General features: G+C 44.0%; 1 protein-coding gene across 2 annotated transcripts in view; it reads right to left on the bottom strand.

The window, feature by feature from the left end:
* The window catches only part of ece2b (endothelin converting enzyme 2b), a 35,620-nt gene extending 9,890 nt beyond the window's left edge, over positions 1 to 25,730 (bottom strand). Inside the window, exons 1-8 of one of the 2 annotated variants that reach the window (XM_039776913.1) lie at positions 25,461 to 25,730; positions 12,274 to 12,360; positions 11,990 to 12,125; positions 9,068 to 9,283; positions 7,851 to 7,975; positions 6,054 to 6,200; positions 5,082 to 5,147; positions 4,119 to 4,307 (exon numbers count right to left, since the gene is read on the bottom strand). In XM_039776913.1, coding sequence (XP_039632847.1) covers positions 4,119 to 4,307; positions 5,082 to 5,147; positions 6,054 to 6,200; positions 7,851 to 7,975; positions 9,068 to 9,283; positions 11,990 to 12,125; positions 12,274 to 12,360; positions 25,461 to 25,493 — 999 coding nt within the window. In that variant the 5' untranslated portion in view covers positions 25,494 to 25,730. Of the gene's footprint in view, positions 1 to 4,118; positions 4,308 to 5,081; positions 5,148 to 6,053; positions 6,201 to 7,850; positions 7,976 to 9,067; positions 9,284 to 9,940; positions 10,065 to 11,989; positions 12,126 to 12,273; positions 12,361 to 25,460 lie in introns of those variants that run through there. The other variant, XM_039776922.1, reaches the window with a different exon arrangement.
* Between the last annotated feature and the right edge of the window lie 1,581 nt (positions 25,731 to 27,311).

Below are 27,311 nucleotides of genomic sequence, written 5' to 3'. Positions count from 1 at the left end.
GCCAGAAAGCTAAAAACCAGAGACTGAAGAAGACAGACACTTTAAATGGTCTAAAAAGGTAATTTCATTCCAGGATTGTTCAGGTGCCTCCGGCTGTCCGTCCCCTTCCTCTGTCTTTGTGTTGGCGTTCTAACCTCCGGTGGATTTGTGAGGACTATGGTTAACTGCTCCTCAGATCTCTGCAGGGTAAGTCCATTCAGCTAGCTAGACTATCTGTCCAATCTGAGTTTTCTCTCGCACGACTAAAACTACTTTTGAACGTACACGTTCCATCAAAACAAGTTCCTTCCTGAGACTATTTAGCAGAGGCACCGTGGCTCCGTCCGGAGCTTAGCACCACCCAAGGCGATTCTGATTGGTTTAAAGCAATGCCCATAAACCAGAGCACGTTTTTCTCCCATCCAGGAATGCTGTGTGGACTAGACAGACCTTCCTCCGCAGTGCTGTGGAGGAAGGTCTGGCAAAGCAAAATGCTTGTGAATTGCTGAAAGCTAAACCAGATTCACATGTCAGAGATATGTTTCATATGTACACATGTACATATGAAGTATATGTAAATATGTACCATATGTATAATGTGTACATATGGTTCATCCACATTAACCATAAACGTCCAGTTTTACAATGAAGGAATCTGTGCTGACGTTTCTCTAAAACCTGATGTCTCCTCCATCAGCCATCCATGTTTATATAATAACCTGTTATCTAACCTGTCTCTCTTGCCGCGGAGATGCAGGCACATAGCAACAGCCCTTGGCTACTGTTGCCATGGTGACCCCAGAAACATCTGCAAAACCTGAAGGACGGAGAGCCGCAGCAGCAGAGAGAGAGAGAGAGAGAGAGAGACAAACACTGCATCCTCCAATACAACACAGAGACACTGCAGACATCTCTGTCTTTACCCCCCCAAAACACAAAGACTTGTCTTAAGGTGGACATAAATTATAAAAAAAAAAAAAAAAACATTACATCCTTCCCAGATCCAACCTCCCAGCAACAATATTCACATGCAGTTTTTTTTTTTTAAGTCGATTGAGAACAATTTCTCATTTGCAACAACGACCTTTCACATTCACACAGTGATCTGGAAGCTGCCCAGTACAACCACAGTCTGATCTGACCACATTCATATGTGGAAGCTTCCCAGTACAACCCATCCCCCCCCCTGCAAGCTCCCCGTACACACCACCGTACCTGATCTGCCACACAATCCATACCTGGAAGCTGCCCAGTACAACCAGTCTAATCTGATCACATTCATACCTGGAAGCTGCCCAGTACCACCACAGTCTGATCTGACCACATCCATACCTGGAAGCTGCTCAGTACAACCACAGTCTGATCTGATCACATTCATACCTGGAAGCTGCCCAGTACCACCACAGTCTGATCTGACCACATTCATACCTGGAAGCTGCCCAGTACCACCACATTCTGATCTGATCACATTCATACCTGGAAGCTGCCCAGTACCACCACAGTCTGATCTGCTGGCCACTGAGCAGCTCCACCAGAGCCGTTGGGGTGAAGGGCCTTGCTCAAGGACACCTCAGTAGTGGTAATGAGGAAGGGACAAGTGCTGCTCTTTCACTTTGACCCACCCAGATTTTATCGTGCCGGTCTGGGGATTGAACCGGCGACCTCCCGGTCCCAAGCTTCATTGACCCCTATGCCACCACTGCCCCGTTTCAGAAAACCAATCCGTCAATCAGTATGTTGTAAAACCTCAATGGTGTTCTAAGCCCCCAACGTCTCCTTTAAGGCAGCGCTGCGACCATTGACTTACTTTCTCTATAGAGCCCCCCCCCTACAGCTCCTATGTTCACTCGTGTCCGACTCCTGTCTCGGTCAGTCTGCCATTTCCTCTTTCTCTGTTCCTCCGACAATGCTTTCCTAGCTTTTTGCTTCTTTTTTGCTGGCTCAGCCATGACGATAGTGTGAAAAACTCCATCGCTACCTTGTTAGCCGGTTCCTGAATGGGTGTATGTGTGCAGTGCCGGGAAGCAATTCGTTACATCGCGAGACCTGATATCACGCCATACTTCCTGATGCTGAGGCTGCTGGCTCGCCGTCCGAAAGTTACGACGACCACCATTCAACCCGAAAAAAAGTCATATAACCATTTCAATGACTCCGAAGCTGTTCAGTTAAGGTAAATTATGCAGTTTTTGGGACTGAGTGCTTAATGTTAACATTAACCTGGTGCATTATTATAAATATCTGAGGGATACTTTTTGCATGTCCAATTCACAACAGAAGTGATATCCAATCAGAAATGTAATCAAACATCCAAGTTATCAAGCAAATGCTTTGTGTTAACACTAAACTAAAGCAAAGCCAGATGTTGTGGCCTCCCACGCAATTTTCCTCGGAGCCACTATGTCAGGAGTAGAAACTGTCTCAGACACGCAGCAGCAGACTTGAAGCAACTTAAGTGTTTATTATGCTCAAAGTACATTCTGTTACACATCATAGTCCCTTATACTCCCGCCACCTCATTACATATTACTTCCACCCTACCACCTGTACAGGTGAGCAGTCCAAGTAGGCAGAGCTGAGACACCATCTCCGTACCCTAATCACAAGTCACCTGTGACAGACAGAACCAGGCAATATCATAATAAACCAAAATGAATTGTACTAACAAAATATGAAACAACATAAAATAGCATAAATAGCTCCAACCAACACATTCTCACTACCATCTGGTAAAATACGGACGCTTGGTCAGGTGCCTTTGTCGTTGTTATTGATGCTAAAAGTCTCCTTTAGTGTCATATAACGCTCTTTATCTAAACGTGCTGGGTCGGGACTATTTTCACGGTTATGTTAAGGAAAAGGTCGTGGGTGGGCTTACGTTTCCGTGACTCGTGGGAATAACGGGACGGTTAAAGACACGCGGGACACGATCCCAGGTCTACTGGGTGAAAGTCCTGTGTTTGACCCATCCTCCCCCCCCAAACCAACCTCCCTACGTGGTATTTCCCCCTTACATACTACTCTCTAAACCCTGTGTAGCTGCTGCTCTCCCCGATACGTTCTACAAAACACGCTGAAGGATGCTTTTTTCATCGCCACTATCCAAACGTCCGTATTTTACGAGTTGAGTGAGAACGGGTTGCTCCAACAGCAGACATACTTAATTAAATCAGGAGACACTACAAGCTGTTGATCAGGTAAAAACAACAGGAACTTAATCAGTCAACAGGAAAGACGATATCAGGATAAAATGAGACTAAAACTCCTTTTCTTCTACAATATTTAATTGATGTTTGGCACTTGTATCCATGCAGTTGTCATGTTCCTCCTCAGTTTCTTATGTGCTCTGAAATGTACATTGCACATGTAAATATGTTTATCTATGTTTAAAAAAAAGATGACGTACGTGTGTTTTCGAAGGGTTTGAATTTTATAAAAGTGGGTCGTGACATAGGCTACGTTCAGACCGCAAGTCGTTCGTATTTTTTGCTCAGATTCAATTTTTTGTTTGGCTGTTCACATGACCTTTTTAAAATGGTGGCCTATATCAGATTCCAGTGTGAACTGTTTGTGGTTTCGAACAGACCCGCATGCGCAAAAGACCAATAACAATGACATCAGACACAGCACGCTGTTGCACTAAATTTAGGGAGGTTATGGAGGAAGTCAGCATTTACACTTTTATTTAAAAATGTTTGTGTAATTGCAGCTGTAACATTAATGAGCAGGTGCTGAGGAGGAGAAGAATGAAGAGAAAGAGAGACAAATTGGCTATTTTGGCCTTTTGCTGGGTTATGTCTTACTGTCTGTGTCTAGGGCTAACTCCCGGTGCATAACTGTGACAAATGTCGATGTAGATTGACGTAAAAGTCACATAAAATCTGCCTTGCTTTTTCACACTGCAGCCGCATTGAGAAAAAAAAAAATAAAAAAAAAAATTAAAATCTGACCTGGGTCTGATTCAGGACCACATATGGATGTGGTCTAAATCTGATTTGAAGACAAAAAAAAATAAATCAGATTTAGCGCCCCCCCCACAAAAAAAAGTCTGAACGTAGCCTTAAAAGCCTCGAGAAGGGACACGCAGGATCGAGTTGACGAGTTGGGAGGGAGTTTGGTTTCCAGCGTCGGTGCCTCACCTGCAGTTCAGAGATGGTGATTTTGTGGTAGATCTTCTCCTCGTCTCTCCGTTGGTCCTGCGGGACGGTGATGTTGGCGAGCGCCGTCTCAAAGTCCAGGATCTGCTGCATCAGAATCAGCGTGGTGCTGCGCTCGCCGCCCAGCAGCGTCCCCAACTCCACCATGTAGTCCAGGTACGCCACCAACACCTGCACGTTACACAGACATTTCTTTAATCAAACGATTTCACGTCCAACAATTTAGCCCTCGTGTTGTCGTCCCGTCAACCTGCAACTTTGTTTTTCTGAGTGAAAATTTTAAATGAAAAACCTTTTATCAACGTTTTGGTCATCTTTGACACTTTTGTGGCTTTCCCACCGATGTTTTTGTGACTTATTTCAACGTTTGTCGACTTTTACTGAGCCTTTTGAAGTTTTTGGGCGTTATTTCCCACATTTTTAAAGCTTTTTTTTTTTTTTTTTTACATTTGTCACTTGTCATTTTTTTTTGTCACTTTTGACATTTTTTTTCACTTTCTCAAACGTTCTTTTATCAATTCTTCAAATGCTATACAATTTAATAAAACTCCCAAATTCAATGAAAGTAGTGAACTGATTATTTATTTAACTCGTTAAGAGCATTGTAGGGAACCATCCACGTTAATCAAACATCTTCTAACAAGGGATTTTCCCCAGTGTGGGATGAATAAAGTCTATCTTATATTTTTCATCTTGAATGTCAACACAGGAAAATGTCTTTATATCAAGAAACACCACGCTAAAATTGATAAAAAAAATAAATAAAAAAAAGTGATTAAAAAAAAAAAGGTAAAAAGTTTGAAAAAAGTTTGAAAAAAGTAAAAAAAAAAATAATTGGAATGCCATTTTAAAAAAAGCAAAATAAAAAACCTTAAAAAAAAAATCATCAAAAACGTTCAGGAAAAGCCCCCAAAACAGTTGAAATGCATATTGACATTTTCTCACCTTCTCATTGGCTGTCTTGTTGAGGTAATAATCTCTGGACGGCAGGAAGAGCCCTGATTGGTCCACCTGGACAGAGATCAACAGGTGACTGAATCACAACCACAGATCAGATATCAAACGGCCCTGACACGCTGAGGAGGTTGTCCGTTGCCATGGCATTTGGCTGTCTGTTCAGTTCAATCAGTTAAATATTTTATTGCCATGTCATCACAGTTAATTGGAATTAGTCTTGGTGCCATCAGGTTAAAAAAAGGCAAGACTGAAAAAACTAAAAAGTTGTAAAGACCTTGTGCTATTGCAACTTCCCATAAAGTGTCTGGTGCTGTCTATAAAGTGCATTTGAATAAGGTGCATTTAGTGCAGGTTTACTCTGCAAGGTGCCTGAGCATTAAGGAGACTAATAATGGCAGGGTAAGTATTGTTACAAAAGTGGGATGTTTTGCCCCCGAGACTTTGAACTCTCTTTCCAAAGGGCAGGAGTTGGAAGAGGGACCTGGCAGGGTGCTCGGTGTGTCAGGTCCTTAACAACTGGTTAACAACCGGTCAGAAGCACCACCTGGGTGACCTGCAGACCAAGCTGCTCGAAGGACCACCTGAGTGACCTGCAGACCAATCAGCTCGAAGCACCGGGAGTGTTTTGAGAGCACCACTAACCTTGTTTTCATATAACTGTCAAGAGAATTGTAAGCATTTGTAGACTTTATCGCTGCACTGTACATCTGGTTAGCCAGACCACTAAAGATGTAAAGTTCATTCAGATAATAGATAAACCTTTACTGTCATTGTCTGGGTATCTGTGCAATCACAATACAGTGAGTGTGTTTGTGAGACTCACAACTGAAGGTGCATTAGAAATAAAAACAAAACAAGATAGACAAACAGCTAAAAAAACAATAATTTAAGACATGAAAAACATTTGAACATGATATTATTATCTCTTAATACTTCATAGACTCTCTGGTTGTGTTTTACCTGGATAACGTTGCTGTTAGAGTTTTTGGGATCAGCGCTGACTCCGACACTGAAGAAAGGCTGAGCTCTGTATGGTCCAGAAACCACCTTCAGGACCTCCATGAAGTTCTCCTTCTCCCAGGGACCCGTCATGTTCCAGCCCCCGATCTGCTCAACCAATCACAGGACAAACAGAAGCAATCACAACAAATCACAGGACAACCAGACCCAACCATAGGACAACAGAACCAATCACAGACAACTGACCCAATCACAACCAATCACAGGACAACCAGACCCAATCACAACCAAGACGCTTGTTCGAGATAAGCCAGATCTGCGCAGAATCAAACACTGACGATCGCGCCCAATGCATGCCGGGTAGATTTGTGTCTGACTTGATCCCGAATTGCTCTGACGTCATGCACACGTGGGCAACGATAACCTCACGAGGTGGACGCAGTTCTGAGACGCAGGCAGCACAGTTGCTTTTCACCGACTGTGAGACGCAGGCGGACCCAGGGCATGCTGGGAAACGCCGGCCAAGCAGCTGATTGGTTCCGAATCGACTCAACATGATGATGTTTTATACAAACCTTTTATTGATTTTGAAAACTGCTGTTTGTCTGATTTTAAAAGCTTATTCTGTACAAACCACAGGTTGTGAGGCTGATAATGATGTAAATCTGTTCAGATTACAGATCATCTACAGTGTGTTGTTAATTAAAATCAGCAACAGATCGCATGTAGAGCATATTGAGAGCTACTCTGTCATAATAAAAACTTGTGACTGTGTACAAGCTGATATATGGCTCTGATAACATTTTATTAAAATCGGACCACAGTGTTTGTCACTTCCTGTTCAGCCTGAAGGCTGCTGGAAACGGCTGTAAATTGTCTGACTTGAGAGCGGATTTTTGTCACCGCCCCCGGCTGCTGCCGCCTGCTCTCGTCCACTTTACAGACGAGGCGCAGTTCATCCCCAATGAGCCTAATCACATGACAACCAGACCCAATCACAGACAACCAGACCCAATCACAACCAATCACAGACAACCAGACCCAATCACAACCAATCACAGACTACCAGACCCAATCACAACCAATCACAGGACAACCAGACCCAATCACAACCAATCACAGGACAACCAGACCCAATCACAACCAATCACAGGACAACCAGACCCAATCACAACCAATCACAGGACAACTAGACCCAATCACAACCAATCACAGGACAACCAGACCCAATCACAACCAATCACAGACAACCAGACCCAATCACAACCAATCACAGACAACCAGACCCAATCACAACCAATCACAGACTACCAGACCCAATCACAACTAATCACAGGACAACCAGACCCAATCAAAACCAATCACAGGACAACAGACCCAATCACAACCAATCGCAGACAACCAGAACCAATCACAACCAATCACAGACTACCAGACCCAATCACAGGACAACAAGAACAAAAACATCCTGATGATTCACATTTTCTTATAGATTGTCTGTGGGATCACCTTTCATGTTATTAGTTAGTTTAACATTATTTTCTTTACATATAATCGGATCTACTTGTTTTATAATCTTAAATCATAAACCCAGCTGTCAGCTGTGTTGCCTAGGTGATTGGGTCACCGTGGTGACAAGGTGCTCTTTTACTTAACCATTTTTTTTTCTGATATTTGTCGCATTTTACATTTCGTGTTGCATGTTGACGTCACTAAAGACAGCGCTAAAAGAACAACAACAACAGTGTGTGTTGGCTGAGCGATACGGTCACCGTGGTGACCAGGTGATGGGATTACCTTGGCGATGAGGTCTATGAGCGGCTGAGCTCCGAGCTCTTCGATCCTCACCGTGTTGAGACAGGACAGGTAGTAGGACTGAGTTTTCCTCTCCGCCTCGCTGCTGCCATTAAACGTCCCGTTCTCTGAAAAACCGATAAAGTCAAGGCACATTAGTACTGAGTTTTATTCTTTAACCCTTGTGTTGTCTTCACTTCGACATGACAAGTGCCAAACATCAATTAAAAGGTCCCATGGCATGAAAATTTAACTTTGTGAGGTTTTTTAACAATATGCATTCCCCCAGCCTGCCTATGGTCCCCCAGTGGCTAGAAATGGTGATAGGTGTAAACCGAGCCCTGGGTATCCTGCTCTGCCTTTGAGAAAATGAAAGCTCAGATGGGCCAATCAGGAATCTTCTCCTTATGAGGTCATAAGGAGAAAGGTTTTCTCCCCTTTCTCTGCTTTGCCCGCCCAGAGAATTTGGCCCACCCATGAGAGAGAGAGAGAGAGAGAGAGAGAGAGAGAGAGAGAGAGAGAGAGATCATGGCTTTCAAACAAGCAAAGTGGCAGTTGGTAAAGGCCACACCACCACCTTCCACCTTGCCCCCCCCCCCTCTCTCCTCCTCAATAGCTACAGACACAGAAATGGCACATCCTAAGGAAAGCTCATTGTGGGACTGGCTCTAGTGGCTGTAATTCTGCACCAAGGCTGAATTTCGGGAAAGAGACTTCAGATACAGTATTAGGGGACCACTAAGGCCTATATAAAAAAGACACCTCAGATACAGTATTAGGGGACCACTAAGGTCTATATAAAAGATACTTCAGATACAGTATTAGGGGACCACTAAGGTCTATATAAAAGAGACTTCAGATACAGTATTAGGGGACCACTAAGGTCTATATAAAAGATACTTCAGATACAGTATTAGGGGACCACTAAGGTCTATATAAAAGAGACTTCAGATACAGTATTAGGGGACCACTAAGGTCTATATAAAAGAGACTTCAGATACAGTATTAGGGGACCACTAAGGTCTATATAAAAGAAACTTCAGATACAGTATTAGGGGACCACTAAGGCCTATATGAAAGCATCCAAAGAGCACCATGTCATGGGACCTTTAAATATTGTAGAAGAAAATCAGTTTAAGTCTCCTTTTATCCTGATATCCTCTTTCCTGTTGACTGATTAAGGTGCTTCAGCAGCGCCTGGTTCTGCCCCCCCTCCTCACCCAGCAGGTGCTTCAGCATTGCCTGGTTCTGCTCCCAGATGCTGTTGAACGTGGACCAGCGTGAGCGTCCGTCGGGCAGCGGGTTCTTCCTCATCCAGCCTCCGCAGGCGAACTGGTAGAAGTCGCTGCAGGGGTCGACGCCGCGGTCCATGGCCTCCACCATCTGGCTCGCTACGGTGACGCACGCCTCTGTAAGGCACAGGCCCCGCCCGCTGTCTGCACGGCATCATGGGAAACATACATGGTTTAGAATCAAGACCAAAGATTCTCTATATAATATTTCCCTATATATGCATACATACATAGGATAAAAGCGTAAAAAAGTAAAAAAGCGCTTGGCCTCTTTGGAAGGGGTCCCTTGACCTTTCACCCCAAAATATCTGATTGAAATGTGTCCTATAAATACCACGAGTCTCCCCTACAGACACGCCCACTTCATGATAATCAAACGCAGTGTTTACTCGGCAACTATCACGCTTTTCCCAAATGATTGTTGTTCTTGAACCTGCACTTTCATATGTCTCTTTGTAGCTTTGCTTATTTAAAGCTAATGTACTTGCACTTACTACTTGTTGTCTGGAGTTTGAACCTTCACAGTTGAAAGCACTTAATTGTAAGTCGCTTTGGATAAAAGCCTCAGCTAAATGACATGTAATGTAATGATGACAGCGCCACGACCGCTTTGACCGCACTGACAGAAGACTGAGGGGACCATTTCTGTGTGTGTGTGTGTGTGTGTGTGTGTGTGTTCTGTGTGTGTGTGTTTGTTTCTGAGAGTGTGTGTGTGTGTGTGCGTGTGTGTGTGCGTGTGTTTCTGTCTGTGTGTGTGTGTGTGTGTGCATGTATATGGAGGTCAGGATAAAACAAACCTACTTGTGGGGAATAAAAGAGTGAGGAGGAGGAAACTCCTCACTATGCTGCTGTGTGTAATCTCCATGTGTCTCTGTCCCTTCACTCTCTGCCTTCTTATCACCTCCCCCCCTCTCTACCTGAGCATTGATTACACTCAGGTGTGATTACACTCAGGTGTGTAACAGACAGAGGGAGGAGGGTGGAACGAGAGAGAGAGAGAGAGAGAGAGAGAGAGAGAGAGAGAGAGACAAAGAGAGTCAGAGGAAGGAAAGGATACACACAGCAAAGGCATAAGCAAAAATCTGCTGTAAATGGGAGAAAATGCCCACTAAGTTTGGGTTGATCCCCAATTGTTTACAACATCTGGCTCGGTCCCTGGCTAGGAAAGGAAAGGAACGGACACAGGAGACAGAGACGGGTGATTCAAAGGCAGGAAAGGAAACATATCTCCTCCTTTATCACTCCTACTTCCTTTATTACCTCTTCTATATGCTCAGCTTTCCGTCCCTGCCTCCCCCTTATTTTATTTCATAAAAAAAAATAAAGGATAACAAAGGAAGTAGGGGTAATAAAGGAGCAGATATGTTTCCTTTCCTGCCTTTTAACCATTGTTGTGAGAAGTAGGAGTAATAAAGGAGGGGGAAGACAGGAGTTGGTGCAGTGGGAAAGAAATGGAAAGGAAGGAAAAGGATGATGACGAAAGGTAGGAAAGGAAAGAAAAAAGGAGAGACAGTAAAAAAAAGTGAATGGATGTGAGGAAGGCAAAGCAGGAAAAGATGAAGTAAAGAAGGATGGAGTAATACAATAAGAGACAACAGCCGTGACAAAGAAACATGAGGTCATAGCTATCAGAGAAAAAAGCCACAAACAGATGACAAAATTGTTGAAAAAAAACTAAAACGCCAGAAAAGAAAATATTGCAGCAACAGCAACGAGTCATAAAAACCTCTCCGTCTCTCCTGTGACTCACATAATCCCACGCTGTGTGGCGCCGCATGTGGAGACGGTTAAAAAGGTATGTATAGGCAACTTTACGTTGCCTATTAATGTCTATTTATTTCTATTTCTCACCGTTAATCACCGGCGTCTGTACGGCATCAACAGGGGTTGCTATGGTTGTTTATGTGTGTGCATTATCCTCATTTCCAGTTAGCTTAGCTTAATGTAATGTAGGGTCCTATGGAGTCTGGGTTATATGTAAATTGTAATTTCTCATGATTCGGCTCTGTATTTTTTTTTAACCTTTATTTATCCAGGTAAGCCTATTGAGATCAATTTCTCATTTGCAACGACGACCTGTCACATTCACACAGTGATCTGGAAGCTGCCCAGTACCACCACGGTCTGATCTGACCACATTCATACCTGGAAGCTGCCCAGTACCTCCACAGTCTGATCTGACCACATCCATACCTGGAAGCTGCCCAGTACCACCACGGTCTGATCTGACCACATTCATACCTGGAAGCTGCCCAGTACCACCACAGTCTGATCTGATCACATTCATCGAAGTGCCAGTACCACCACATTGATTAACATTCATACCTGGAAGCTGCCCAGTACCACCACAGTCTGATCTGATCACATTCATACCTGGAAGCTGCCCAGTACAACCAGAGTCTGATCTGATCACATCCATACCTGGAAGCTGCCCAGTACAACCAGAGTCTGATCTGATCACATTCATACCTGGAAGCTGCCCAGTACCACCACAGTCTGATCTGATCACATTCATACCTGGAAGCTGCCCAGTACCACCACAGTCTGATCTGATCACATTCATACCTGGAAGCTGCCCAGTACCACCACAGTCTGGTCTGATCACATTCATACCTGGAAGCTGCCCAGTACCACCACAGTCTGATCTGCTGGCCACTGAGCAGCTCCACCGGAGCCGTTAAGGGTTTCAACAGGTTGACCAATGATCTTAGTTGATTATATGATGTATATATAATATAAAGGAGAAGAAAGGGGCAGGGTTGTAACCGGAGCTGAAGCCCAGTCCCAAAACCAGCAGGCGTGTGTGTGTGTGTGTGTGTGTGTGTGTGTGTGTGTGTGTGAGTGTGTTACCGGAGCTGAAGCCCAGTCCCAGGACCAGCAGGCAGGCCAGAAGAGCCAGCAGGGCAGCCAGCAGCAGGACAGACAGCAACACCTCCAGCTGGGTCCGCCTGCCCAAAATGTCCACACCTCCCTTCCTGAAACCCACCTGAGAGACAGAGGAGAGAGAGAGAGAGAGAGAGAGAGAGAGAGAGAGAGAGAGAGAGAGAGAGAGAGAGAGAGCTCTAGTTTCTTTCTTGTGTTGTGTGTGTGTGTGTGTGTGTGTGTGTGAGTGTGTGCTTGGTGGGTTCACTGACCTCCACTCTGTCAGGAAACGAGGCCGACTCAGCTGGAGAGTCCGACACATCATCCTCCTCAAACGTAGCTCGCTTATAGCTGGACATCTGTAAAGGTCAGACAGACAGTAAGACGGACAGAGAGAGAGAGACAGGCTGTCAGTATGGCAGATACATTAGACAGAATTAGCAGTGATATGATCATTAATCTTTAGAAAGTCAGCCTGTCCAGGTTGAAACTGCACAATTTATGTTTAAAATGAAACAAAATGATTTACCAGATAACGTACGAGAAATGTTAGGACAGAGGGGGCTGCTCTGTTACAATCTGCTCTAAAAATCATCTATTTCAGTTTGTAGGGTGAAACCAAACATCCCTCATATAATACACACACACACACACACACACACATTGAAAAATAGATTACTGAAAACTACTTTTCTCATGTTTTTCTGATGCTTTTTCTGAAGCTTTTCTGTCGTTTTTTCTGAAGCTTTTCTGATGCTTTTTCTGCTGTTTTTGCCACACTGAAGCTGAAAGCATGTTGTGTATGAATCCAGGCTCACAGAGTGGACACATATGTTGGTCTCTAGTTTCTTGTTGTTGTTGCTCTCTGGATGAAGATTAAAACTGAGGACAGTTAAAGTCTTGTATTGATCGCTGTGCTCTTCTCAATCTATTATTCATCAGCTGTTGTTTGTGAGCTCAAACACTCCTCTGGGACATCACAGACTTACTGCAGACACCTGAACCCAGCAGACACATTCAGGGACCTACTGTTCAATAAATCAACTCTTACTCTTCTCTCTGCATCCAGCCCTTTGAGCTAGAGCTCAAATATCACCGTACTATATATCTATCTATATATCTATATATATATATATATATATATTTAATGTCATTGAGACACAGGACAGACCTGTTTGGGACAATACACAACAGCTGACATTTGGGGTTGTTTTGGGTCTCTGTGGTCATTTGGCGTCTCTTTGTAGTACGTTGAGTGCATGCGTGCGTGCATGCAAGTGTGCGTTAGTGCATGCATTAGTACATGCGTTAGAGCGTGCGTTAGTACGTGGGTGTGTTAGTACGTGCACGCATGCGTTAGTGCATGCGTTAGTGCGTGCGTGCGTAATGATGGCCAATAGAGCAGAGTACAGAGTGCAATGATTGGTGAGGCGTTTACAACCAGTAGTGAATCTCAGCATCCAACATCTGCAGAGAGCTGATTCATATTAGGGATGCAACGAATCCAGATTTTTGGGGTTCGTCTGAATCCTGAACCCCCTGGTTGAGATGGTGCTGACTCCTCCTCCCATCCTCAGTCCATGAACCCAGTAAACACATGAATGAAGTAAACAGAGACTGTCCTTCCTTTGCCGTACCTGAAGTTGCAGCATTCTGGCTGCTGTCTGGAGATTCCTTCATGCACATCTCATATTCTTTCAGATGTTTGATACCAAATGTTGTAACAGCGGCCATGTTGTGTATAGTTTAGGGTCCTCGCCACCACCAGACCAATCAGCATTGAACAGATTGAACATGTAGCTGGACTTGAATGGCCTTCTTTTGACTGAAAGTTCTGCCAAACAACACTTTTGCTGCTCACCAGTTCCATTTCCACTTTCTCACAGCCTACTGCATTGAACGCTCCACCTACGTAAACACCTTCCTGTAATCAACGGCGCCGTCATTACAGCGACCAGCGTAGCGCGCATAGTGCAAGCATAGGGTTTGGTTGGCTGGGAAAAAGTTCTAAGGTTTAACAGAAACCAGAACCCCGTCAAAAAGTACAATATTCAGCCCAATCAGAAGTTGAATCCTGGATTCCGTGCATCCCTGATTCATATAAACAATGTCACCATAATCTAGGAAACCAGTTGCTGCCCGTATCCGCATCAAGACACTTGCATACAGGACCAGGAACAGATACAGCATACAACCAGGACATGGTCAAACCCTATACCCCAACCCGCCCACTTCGCTCTGCATCAGCCAACCTGCTTGCTGCCCCCCTCAGCGAGGGACAACTAATCACTCAACCAAGTCCCGACTGTTTGCTGTCCTGGCTCCTAAATGGTGGAATGAGCTCCCTATTGACATTAGGATGGCCGAAAGCCTACACATCTTACACCGAAGGCTAAAAACACATCTCTTCTGACTACACCTCGGATAAACATAAAAAAATATATTTCTTAAAGCTGCACTTTCAAATGGCTCTTTGTAGTTTTGCTTATTTAAAGCTAAGGTACTTGCACTTACAACTTGTTGTCTGGAGTTTGCACCTTCAGGGTTGAAAGCACTTAATTTAAAGTCTCTTTAGATAAAAGCGTCAGCAAAACGACATGTAATGTAATGTATGTAATGTCATGTAATTTTTGTAATTTAATGTAATGTATATAATGTAATGTATGTAATGCAATGTATTAATTAATGTATATAATTGCACCTTCAGGGTTTAAAGAACTTAATTTGAAGTCTCTTTAGATTAAAGCGTCAGCAAAATGACATGTAACGTAATGTATGTAATGTAATGTAAGTAATGTAATGTAATGTAATTTATGTAATGTAATGTAATATAATGTAATGTAATGTATGTAATGTATGTAATGTAATGTAATTTATGTAATGTAATATATGTAATGTATGTAATGTAATGAGGTAAGAATGTGGCCACAACAAGACTTACTGGCATTAAAGGAAAGAAAACACTAGTTTATACTTTAATTTCTTTAAAAGATATTAAAGTATGAAGGTATTATTGTAGGGTTGACTATTGGTGCTTTCATATCCAAAATCTAACACAATATCTACCCTCATATATCCAAGTCAATGTCATATACCGATACAAGGCAGACAAGGTCTGCATGTATAAAACCCATCCACTGTCAGTGGAGATCAAGCAGCTCCCTTCTGGTCGTAGATATAGATATCATAACGTCAGAACCAACCGAGCAAAAAACTCATTCATTCCCATGGCAATAACACAATTACAGTGCCTTGCGAAGTATTCGGGCCCTTTTGAACTTTTCGACCTTTTGCCACATTTCAGGCCTCAAAACATAAAGATATAAAACTGTAATTTTTTGTGAAGAATCAACAACAAGTGGGACACAATCATGAAGTGGAACGAAATTCATTGGCTATTTCAAACTTTTTTAACAAATAAAAACTGAAATATTGAAGTGCAAAATTATTCAGCCCCCTTAAGTTAATACTTTGTAGCGCCACCTTTTGCTGCGATTACAGCTGTAAGTGCTGGGGTATGTCTCTATCAGTTTTGCACATCGAGAGCTGACATTTTTGCCCATTCCTCCTTGCAAAACAGCTCGAGCTCAGTGAGGTTGGATGGAGAGCGTTTGTGAACAGCAGTTTTCAGTTCTTTCCACAGATTCTCAATTGGATTCAGGTCTGGACTTTGACTTGGCCATTCTAACACCTGGATATGTTTATTTGTGAAGCATTCCATTGTAGATTTTGCTTTATGTTTTGGATCATTGTCTTGTTGGAAGACAAATCTCCGTCCCAGTCTCAGGTCTTTTGCAGACTCCATCAGGTTTTCTTCCAGAATGGTCCTGTATTTGGCTCCATCCATCTTCCCATCAATTTTAACCATCTTCCCTGTCCCTGCTGAAGAAAAGCAGGCCCAAACCATGATGCTGCCACCACCATGTTTGACAGTGGGGATGGTGTGTTCAGGGTGATGAGCTGTGTTGCTTTTACGCCAAACATAACGTTTTGCATTGTTGCCAAAAAGTTCGATTTTGGTTTCATCTGACCACAGCACCTTCTTCCACATGTTTGGTGTGTCTCCCAGGTGGCTTTTGGCGAAACTTTAAACGACACTTTTATGGATATCTTTAAGAAATGGCTTTCTTCTTGCCACTCTTCCATAAAGGCCAGATTTGTGCAGTATACGACTGATTGTTGTCCTATGGACAGAGTCTCCCACCTCAGCTGTAGATCTCTGCAGTTCATCCAGAGTGATCATGGGCCTCTTGGCTGCATCTCTGATCAGTCTTCTCATTGTATGAGCTGAAAGTTTGAAGGGACGGCCAGGTCTTCATAGATTTGTAGTGGTCTGATACTCCTTCCATTTCAATATTATCGCTTGCACAGTGCTCCTTGGGATGTTTAAAGCTTGTGAAATTTTTTTGTATCCAAATCCGGCTTTAAACTTCTTCCACAACAGTATCTCGGACCTGCCTGGTGTGTTCCTTGTTCTTCATGATGCTCTCTGCGCTTTACACGGACCTCTGAGACTATCACAGAGCAGGTGCATTTATACGGAGACTTGATTACACACAGCTGGATTCTATTTATCATCATTAGTCATTTAGGTCAACATTGGATCATTCAGAGATCCTCACTGAACTCTGGAGAGTTTGCTGCACTGAAAGTAAAGGGGCTGAATAATTTTGCGCCCACTTTTTCAGTTTTTATTTGTTAAAAAGTTTGAAATAGCCAATGAATTTCGTTCCACTTCATAATTGGGACCCAAAAAATTACAGTTTTATATCTTTATGTTTGAGGCCTGAAATGTGGCAAAAGGTCGAAACGTTCAAGTGGGCGAATACTTTCGCAAGGCACTGTAAATAAGATGTGGGGAGGGGTATGACTGGAGGAGGAATATATGTCAAGTACTGTGCAGTAGTTTCATTTATTTATGACATTAGGCCTGTTAGGGAAGTGCAACATACTCCTTTTTATTGTATTCTATTTATTGATGTGTGTATGTTTTGTGTTAATATGCCTGTGCTGTACAACAAATTGCCTCTCTGGGACATTCAAGTTTTCTACATCAAAGTCTAAGTCTACGTTGCTCAGCTCTACTTTGATTGGCTGTCACACACCACGGGAAACAGTATTTAATTGATGTATTCAACCTTTTTTAGATGAGATTCAGATTCTCTTTTAAAGGGATTCCTGGCCCAGACGCATGCACGAGCATCCTATTTGATGCCAAAAAATATGAAAAATAAGTCTAACTTGTGTGATGTCATCTTGGTGAGTTGGAGGGGTGGGGGGGTGGGTTAATGTCCGTCAGGCCACAGTCTGCATGTTGTTCTGCTGCTTCTCAGTGTTTCAGTTTTGTGTTGATAGCGTTTACTGTGGCCGAGGAATTGCAATTGCAAATTTCCAGTTTACATTAATTGAGTTGTATGATAACGCAATTATAGCGCCCTCTAATAGCGCCCCCTAATGGATGGTCTTCGCCAAATTTGGCGCAGAGCCTCGGAGTGCCACGCCAAACAAGAATCTCAAGTTTGGCGTGGATAGCAGTTACTTTCGATGAGATATGCTTGAGTTCGTGTTTTGGACGGAATTTTTAACCAAGCTAAAATTCTTTCGATAACTTTTTGTTGGTTAATTTAATGAAGAGACCGTTTTGTGTGTTTCCACCCAGGTGGGACGGATTATATAGTATATCTTTAGGGCTGATTATGATTATATATGACAGTTACAGTCTCTGTCTCTCAGTATTCATCCGTTCTTATCTCTACAGCTTACATATTCATACACGATGAAGTTTAACGTGTAATGTTTGTTTATCTGTGTTTTAAGCCCCCAACTTCTCCTTCCAGGCAACGCTAGCACTAGGATTAGGCAATGGTTATGGTTATGGTTATGGTTATGGTTAGGGTTAGGTGCCTTGAAGTCAACGGTCGCAGCGCTGCCTGCAAGGAGATGTTGGGGGCTTAAAACACCACCGAGCAGCGCCGTGAGAGCCGAGGCTCAGCATGAGGAGATATTTAACTGGGATCAAATAAATCTGCACTTCCTGTTTACACTCTCTCTCTTCCTGTCTCTCCCTCTCTCTCTCTCTCTCTGCCTCCCTCCCTCTGCCTCCCTCCCTCTCCCTCTGTCCCTCCCTCCCTCTCTCATTGTGAAGAGAAACAGAGCAGCAGTCGCCCGCTGATTCTTCACACAAACACATTTCAGGAACAGCTGCAGCACACTTCACCTCCTTTTCTACTCCTCCTTTTCCCACATCTCTATTTTCATAATCAACTTGAAGAAAAAGAAAGCAAACGTGTGTGATTGCAGCTTGTTGAGTAAAGGGTAACCCGACCTGTAGGCCACAGTTTGCATGTTGTGCTGCTGCTCTTCTGTGTGGAGTTTTTTGACGTTACTTAAACAATTTGATAGACTTTTGTCTCTTCAGTCTCTCCGTCTGACATTTACAGCTTGTTTGATTTGCTTTTTTTGGCACCTATTTATGCTTTTTTTGTTTTTTAACCCTTTTTCAATGCTTTCTTGGAGAGTCTTTTCCGTGTGTTCTGTGTGCCTGTTGTCATTGTGTCGGCCCGGCCCTGCAGAGAGTCTGAGACTTCTGCAGGAAACTCAAGGTTTCCAACTGTTTCCTCCCTCAGGACCCCCTCTGAAAACCTGTCTCTCTCTCTCTCTCTCTCTCTGTCTGTCTCTCTGTCGATGTCTCTCGCCCGCTCTGTTCTGTCTAATTGATGACGCACGCAGAGGGGGAGAGAGGGGGAGTGTGAGCGGTTGCTAGGAGACGGGAGTGTGTGTTATATCTCTGTGTGGAAGCTGATGTCACCGTGTAATTAGATAATGTGAATCTCCATTCAGCTCTGGAGCTTATATAACCTGTCTGTCTGTCTCTCTGTCTGTCTCTCTCTCTCTCTCTGTCTCTCTCTCTGTCTGTCTGCCTGTCTGCCTGTCTCTCTCTCTCTCTCTCTCTCTGTATGTCTGTCTACCTGTCTGTCTGTCTGTCTCTCTGCCTGTCTCTCTGTCTGTTAATACATGTAAACATTTAGATACTTGTTCAATGTACACAAAGTACATGGAAACCTTACGTAGGATTAACTCTTTTTATTACCCTTTTTTCGTCGCATTTTTAAATGTCTTCTGACGGTTAATGCCAGATATGTTTAGGACGCTGATAAGGGTGACATAAAAGTCACCAAAAAGTAAGAAAAAACATTGAAAAAGCAAAAACAAAATGTCTAAAACTGTCACACGGTCTTAAAGTGTGAAGAGAGAAATATTGAGATAAACTACATGTGAGAAACATGAGTCAGAGATCTGATCTGATTCTCTCGGTGTGTGTCTGCACCTGCAGGCCGTCACCATGCCAACCTTTGACCGTAACCAACTCCCGTTCCCGTTCATCAGTGTGACCTTTGACCCCCGACACAACCCCACCCCCATCCCCCAGGCATTAAACCAGCAGGTTAACTGCAGCGTGTGGAGAGAGAAGCCATGAAGAGACGCTCCGAAAAAATAAACTGAAGAAAACAGTCATGTGCTCACATGAAACTAAACTTTAGATTTGTTTTCATGTGCGGCAACAACGTGCACTTTGAAGCCCATTTGGCGCTGTTATGAACAGTGCCACAGTCAGCAGCACTGCAGCAAAGAACTCTGGTTAGAAAGGATGACAGCTAAAGATGTCCTCGTGTCTAATCCATTCTCCTCGCATTTTGTGTACATCCACCTACGTACATCCGTGGAGTTGGCCACATGTTTGTAACTGTTCATGAATGAAAGTAATTGCCCGATCCAAATCGCTGTATGTATCCCATAGCTCCGGAATAGATTACAAGACTTTAGAATCCGTTTTAAATGTCGTATCAAAACAATATAATGGTGACGAATTGCAAGCAAAGCAGCAATGTCCTTATAATGAAGACCTAATGAAGACTAAAATATAGTGCAACTAACTCCTGTATGTTGTGACGAAAAGATCTCGTTCTACCGGTCAGTTTTCATTCCTACCCTCACCTATGGTCATGAAGGCTGGTCATGACCAAGAACGAAATCCAGGGTACACATGGCCGAAATGGGTTTCCTCAGGGGGGTGGCTGGCGTCTCCCTTAGAGATAGGGTCATCCGTGAGGAGCTCGGAGTAGAGCCGCTGCTCCTTTTCGTCGAAAGGAGCCAGTTGAGGTGGTTCGGGCATCTGGTAAGAATGCCCCCTGGGCGCCTCCCTAGGGAGGTGTTCCAGGCACGTCCAGCTGGGAGGAGGCCTCGGGGAAGACCCAGGACTAGGTGGAGGGATGTACAGCTGGGAGGAGGCCTCGGGGAAGACCCAGGACTAGGTGGAGGGAAGTCCAGCTAGGAGGAGGCCTCGGGAAGACCCAGGACTAGGTGGAGGGAAGTCCAGCTGGGAGGAGGCCTCGGGAAAGACCAAGGACTAGATGGAGGGACGTCCATCTGGGAGGAGGCCTCGGGGAAGACCCAGGACTAGGTGGAGGGATGTCCAGCTGGGAGGAGGCCTCGGGAAAGACCCAGGACTAGGTGGAGGGATGTACAGCTGGGAGGAGGCCCCGGGAACCCATAGGGGAGGGAGTCAGCTAGAGAGCTCAGGAGACCCGTAGGTGGAGGGAAGTCCAGCTGGGAGGAGCCAAAGACCAAGGACTAGATGGAGGGACGTCCATTGGGAGGAGGCTCGGGACCTAGGTGGAGTGTCAGCTGGGAGGAGCTCAAGACCCAGGACTAGGTGGAGGGAAGTCCAACTAGGAGGAGCCCTCATGGAATACCCAGGACTAGGTGGAGGGACGTGCAGCTGGGAGGAGGCCTCAGAGAAGACCCAGGACTAGATGGAGGCACGTCCATCTTGGAGGAGGCCTCGGGGAAGACCCAGGACTAGGTGGAGGGAAGTCCAGCTAGGAGGAGGCCTCAGGGAAGACCCAGGACTAGGTGGAGGGAAGTCCAGCTAGGAGGAGGCCTCAGGGAAGACCCAGGACTAGGTGGAGGGACGTGCAGCTGGGAGCTGCCTCAGAGAAGACCCAGGACTAGGTGGAGGGACGTGCAGCTGGGAGCTGCCTCAGAGAAGACCCAGGACTAGGTGGAGGCACGTCCAGCTTGGAGGAGGCGTCAGGGAAGACCCAGGACTAGATGGAGGGATTATATCTCCAACCTAGCCTGGGAACACCTCAGGATCCCCCAGTAAGAACTGGTTAATGTGGCTCAGGAAAGGGAAGTTTGGGGTCCCCTGCTGGAGCTGCTCCCCCCGCAACCCGACACCGGATAAGCGGACGAAGATGGATGGATGGATGGATGACTCCTGTACTGTAGTCATTTCTCTAGCTGTCACTGTCTCAAGTATGGCCCTGGCTACATCAATATACGTGTGGTTGTATGTGCTCACATGAAACTAAACTTCAGATAGTTTTTTTTTGCTCATGTCCCCTTAGGGGCTCCGTAGTAAAGAGCCAAAAAAGAGGAGGAAGAAAAAAGCTTAATAAAGAAGAGATTTTGGGGGAATGTTGCCTGCAGCGGTATCACTGATAAAGTCCAGAGTTGTAGTGAGTTGTAGTGGCTCATGTTTCTTTAGAGAGAAACGTGTGAAGATCTGCAGAGAGAGAGATGGTTTTCTCACCATGTTTTCAATGTTTTAATAAACCGGTTGACGAAGCTCTTTTAATATCCGAGATAATGTTTTATGTTATTAACCCTCCTGTTTTCCTCGGGTCAAATCTGACCCATTTTTCTATATCAAAAATTTGGGTTTCTTTCAACCAAATTTTCCAAAAGAAATAACGTGGATGGCTCCCTACAACTCTGCACACGTTTTATTCTATTACATAGAATTTAAATTTCTTTTTTATTTATAAAAAAAACATTGAAAAAAGTGACAAAAACATGGGTGGAAAAAAAAAAATTTCCCACACCCACACACACACACACACACACACGCACACACACACGCACATGCACACACACAGACAAGGACACTGAATCCTTTCAGGGAATCAACACTTTTACAACTTTTTTAAAAACTAATAATACATTTCATTTGTTGGCGCCTTTCCAAACATTGATAATGTTTCACTGCCCCTGCAGCGTTTTTAAAACCTTTTTGTCCTATTTTTTGGCGTTTTTCTTTAACTTTTATTGTCATTTTAACATTTCTTTCAAAGATTTTTGGCTTTTTTATATACCCAACACTGATGATGAAGATGATGAAGTCAGATACAAACAGGAGCAGCGGAGGTCAACGGAAAACTGGGCGTCTTAAGATAGGAAGTCACAGAGCTGCAGACAGGAAACAGAAAACCCTGCCCAACCCAACCCAACACACACACACACACACATGCACATGCACACACACAGACACACACACACACACGCACACACACAGACACACAGACACACACACACACAGACACACAGACACACACACACACACAGACACACACACACACACGTGTCGGACGGAAGCAAATGTTGGGTTGATGGTCAGAAATGCTGCAGAGAACGGAAAAACAGGTGTTTGTGAGTTTATTTTGTTTATTTATTGGACTAAAAAACGTGTGGATTTAAGCCAACTTGCCGTTTGAAGACATCTGAGACAGACACACACACACACACACACACACACACACACACACACACACACACACACACACACACACACACACACACACACACACAGAAAAACACCCTGTGATGTTTCTCTCCAACACTTTAATTAAATATATTAAATAAATTCATCTTTATTTTGTTCCTTTTGGGAAATGAGTCTGAATTAAGAGATTTCCTTCCAGGAACCTCCCAGAAAGTTAGGAGGAAGTTTACACACTTTAATTCAGAGAGCTGCAGGTCTGGTGAGTTCAGGGACCAACCGGAGGATCCACATTCCTGAAGCCAGCCGCAGGGGTTCTAACAACCAATCAGGTAAAACACACACACACACACACACACACACACACACACACACACACACACACACACACACACAATCACAGAAACACACACACACACAGACACACAGACTCACAAACACACACACACACACACACACATACACACACACACAGTGCTGTGGAGGAAGGTCTGGCTACAAAAAACTCTCTGGGTTGTTTACATTACTTTAAACCAATCAAATCGTAAATCAGAGCGAGAACGCCAGGTTGGTTGAGTGAGTGAGCAGGGGTGTTTCTAGGACTTCAGGAGGTTCGGGGATTAGCCCGGACCCATTTAAATAAACATGCAATACAAAACAGTGATTGGCTTGCCCAGCTTGTTAATAACCAGTGTATGTTCATTTTAGCTGCCCAGTTTGTAGATGTAAGTTAGATGGCACCAACATTTGGCCTAATCATAACTGGTCTGGCAACCCAAAGGCCGAGGTCTTGTTTTCAGATCTGTGTGGATGGTTTATGATGCGGTGGTCAAAAATACATTAAACACTTAATTTCCTGCATTTAGGTGAATTTTTATGCACCTATTTCTACCTTTTTCTGAATCAATATGCTGGAAATATCTCTGTGTAAAGGGAAACATACTGTAGATTACAATCCAAATATAAAAACATAATGGAATATATTGCAGTAAGGATCTCAGGCATTCTGTATTGCGTTCAACTATTTATTCTTTCGACTTTCTAATTCTATCTGAGTCAGCACACATGTAGCCTAGGCATCATTTACTCTTCCCTCCTCTTTTGCGTCTTTTGTTGGGGAAGTAACCTCCTTAAATGTGCATATGACAATTAAATTCACCTCAATGATACATTAATTCATTTCAATGAATTAATAAAAGATTTAAAACTTTGTGCACATTCAAAATATAGCCTATCTGTGATCTCTGAGATTTGGAGGAGTCATGACATTTTTATAAATATAAAGTTATAATAGGCTATTACAAGAATACACTCACTATATTTCAGAAAATAATCTACCTGCACCATAGTCTGCTGTGCATTACATGATTTTATTCTGTATGCACCACCCTGCGTGCTGCTCTATGAGAGCGCGGCTGGCCGTGTAGGGAGGAGGTCGGGGGGGATGGGTGGGTCATAAAAAAACAGGCCTTTCAAGCCAGGATGGGTTCCTGTCCCGGGGGAAAACACCCAGGAAATGCATGTTCCTAGGGAGTGTTTAAACCTAAACGTAGCGGTGGAGATGTACCTGCTCTTTATTCTGCCGGCCCTGGAGAGAGAGCTCTCCCCTGTGCTACGCCTACGGTAAAGCTTAGATAGGGCCCAAAAAAATCAAGCCTGACCCTACCCGAGCCCGATTTAAACCCGACAACTTTTTAATACGTGGGCATAACTGACGTTCTCAACTACAATTCAGAGTTGTTTGAACTACAGAAATCTGTTGAGAAGGGGTATGCTTGGAGAAGATTGCCTTCATGTGTCTGTTCATCGTCCCTGTTTATTTGCCGTCATAGGCGAGCAGCGTACCGCACTTAATGCACTCGACAAAGCCGACACATATGTTGTCACTGCCCATGACTTGTTTAAAATGGTTCCATACCTCCGACTTTCCTCCAGACTTGCTCAAAGGTAGACTGATTTTCCTGTTTTTATTTTTTGCATTTACATCTTCAAGCTCCATGTTGCACTTCAGCTCCACCATACAGCCCAGCAGGCCCGGTGTGGTGCGTGCGAGTGGAAGAGACGCTGCGCATGATAATGGCATAGCTCTCTCTCCACCCAATTAGGCTAATAAAGTAATGATTAAAAAAACACAAATGCTTGATCAAGGGCCCGGCAGAGAATCTAAACTCTCGCCCACAGTCTGGAAGCCTGAAACAGGAAAGTTGTAGCACGTGGATGTATTGTGATAAACGGTATATTCATCATTGTTTTGGCTGGTTTTCTGCCATCACTATACGTGCGCAACTGCAGTGATGTAACGGTAAAGTCCACCCCAAACTGGTCTGTCCACTAGTCTCCCCTTTAACACACACGCACAGTGTTTCCTCGGCAAAGCTCGTTTTCCCTTAATGATGTACAGATTTTAAGGCATTCTAATAAATAAATGGCTTGAAAAAAAAAGTGCAAGTAGCCTATCTGCCGTAAATGGGAAAGAAATCTCTGAAAATAAGGGTCTGGGGGGGCTGAGCCACAACTGTTTACAACATGTAGCTCCGCCCCTTAGTGATCAATCAGCCTGTTTGATCAGTGACGTCAGCAGGAGGCCTGAAAATGTGTTTCTGCTCTCTCTCACACACACACACACACACACACACACACACACACGCACGCACACACCTGTCTGCAGTCACAGTTTCACACAGATCAGTCAGTCAGTGATTGACAGGTAATCAGCCAAAAAACAGACAGGGACCGTGCAGCTGCGTGTCACGCGTCCGGGCGCGTGCATGTGGCGGGTACACGCTCGTTTAACATGTGTGTGTGTGTGTGTGTGTGTGTGTGTGTGTGTGTGTGTGTGTGTGTGTGTGTGTGTGTGTGTGTGTGTGTGTGTGTGTGTATGTGTGTGTGTGTACTCACGGTGTTCCGGAGGTCCTGCAGCGCTACGCTCATCCTGGAGCTCCGTGCCTGAAAACAGAGCGCTACCGACGGCCGCTCCGCCGGCCCATCCTCCCGGCTGTCCGTCCGTCTGTCTCTCCTGTATGTCTCTCTCTCTCTGTCTCTCTGTTCCGTGTCTCTGTGTGTCTATCTGTCTCTCCGTCCTTCCTGTTCTCCGTTTGTCAGCAGCAGCAGCAGGATCGGGAGGTTTTTCCCTCTCTCTCTCTCTCTGTCTCTCTGTTTCTCTCCTTCTCTCTCTCTCTCTCTCCCCCTCTCTCCTCAGACCCCGCCCAACATCCAACCAGCTTCTTCCTCTCACAAACAAACACACCCCGAGAAACAGAGGGGATGACGTCACCCTCATAGCCCTACGTACGTCACCTCCTCCAGCTCTATCTATCCATCTATCTACCATGCATCTGTCCGTCTGTCTGTCTGTCTGTCTGTCATGCATCTATCTATCTATCTATCTATCTATCTATCTATATATATATATATATATATATATATATATATATATATATATATATATATATACCTGTCTGTCTGTCTGTCTGTCTGTCTGTCTGTCTATGCATCAATCTATTGTATCTAATGTATATGTCTCTCTTTAGTTTCTTGTCTTCTGTAAATGTATGGTCTTGTAACATGGTTTCATTAAATAACAGTTGAATAACTAATCACAAATCAAAGTATTTATCTTATTAATCTGACAACCCCTAAAATATACGAGTGAAACTAGAAGCCTAGTCTGTATACTCTCAGAAATAACAGCTTGGCTCTGTGTGTGTGTGTGTGTGTGTGTGTGCGTGTAACTGTGTCTTTAGAAGATGTGATAATGAAACAGAGAGTCTGCAGGCCGCTACTTTACATCTCACCATGAAAACTTCCCCAGTTCATCACTAACATTAAAGCGCCCATATTACGCTCATTTTCAGGTTCATAACTGTATTTTAAGGTTGTACCAGAATAGGTTTACATGGTTTAATTTTCAACAAACACCATATTGTTGTTGTACTGCACAGCTCTCTCTCACTGCTGCAGATCCTCTTTTCACCTGGTCTCTGTTTTAGCTACAGAGTGAGACCTCTTTTCTTCTTCTTCTTTACTACTTGTACTTGCACTTTCTTACATGCTCAGTAGCTCAGATGTAGATCATGTCAGCTAGCTCCATAGACAGTAAAAGAAAGGTTTCTCCAATTTCGGTCAGTTACAAGGCAGGATTAGCTGGGAGACTTCTTCTAAACCAGGGCGCACATGGAAGTAGTTCTTTTGGAGATTATGGTGAACTTGTGTGTGTTGTAGCAGTGCTTTGCTATTGAGAACAAGGTAGCATGCTAGCGTTAGCATTAGCGTTAGCATTAGCATTAGCGTTAGCATTAGCGTTAGCTAACGGTTGCGGATAGCCATCTCGTTTCAGCTTGTGATGTCACACTTTGAACAGCTCACCCGGAGACTGAAGGCAGGACACATTCAGAAACCGTATCTCACTCAGAACACCATGGATGGATTTTTTTCAAAGTTTGTATGCGTGTGGAAGCACCAGAGACCAGGGATTTTTTCATAGTATGGGCATTTTAAGACTAGTATGTTCTTTTCAAATGTTTAAAGATGCAAATGATACACTATCTACCTATCTATCTATTTATTTATCTATCTATCTTACTAACCCTTGTGTTGTCTTCCCATCGGCCTGCAACTTTGTGTTTTTCTGGGTCGAAATTTCTACATTTTGTTGTTCTTTTGCTACACTTTTCTAGACACTTTTTTGTCGATTTTATTCAAATATCTTTTGTCACTTTATTTCCAATTTTTTGTCACTTTTTTGGCGTT

This window comes from Perca fluviatilis, chromosome 2 (genome assembly GCF_010015445.1).
Source record: "Perca fluviatilis chromosome 2, GENO_Pfluv_1.0, whole genome shotgun sequence".
Lineage (NCBI taxonomy): Eukaryota > Metazoa > Chordata > Actinopteri > Perciformes > Percidae > Perca > Perca fluviatilis.
The sequence above is the reverse complement of the archived record's forward strand: the minus strand, read 5'-3'. Positions and strand labels throughout refer to the sequence as shown.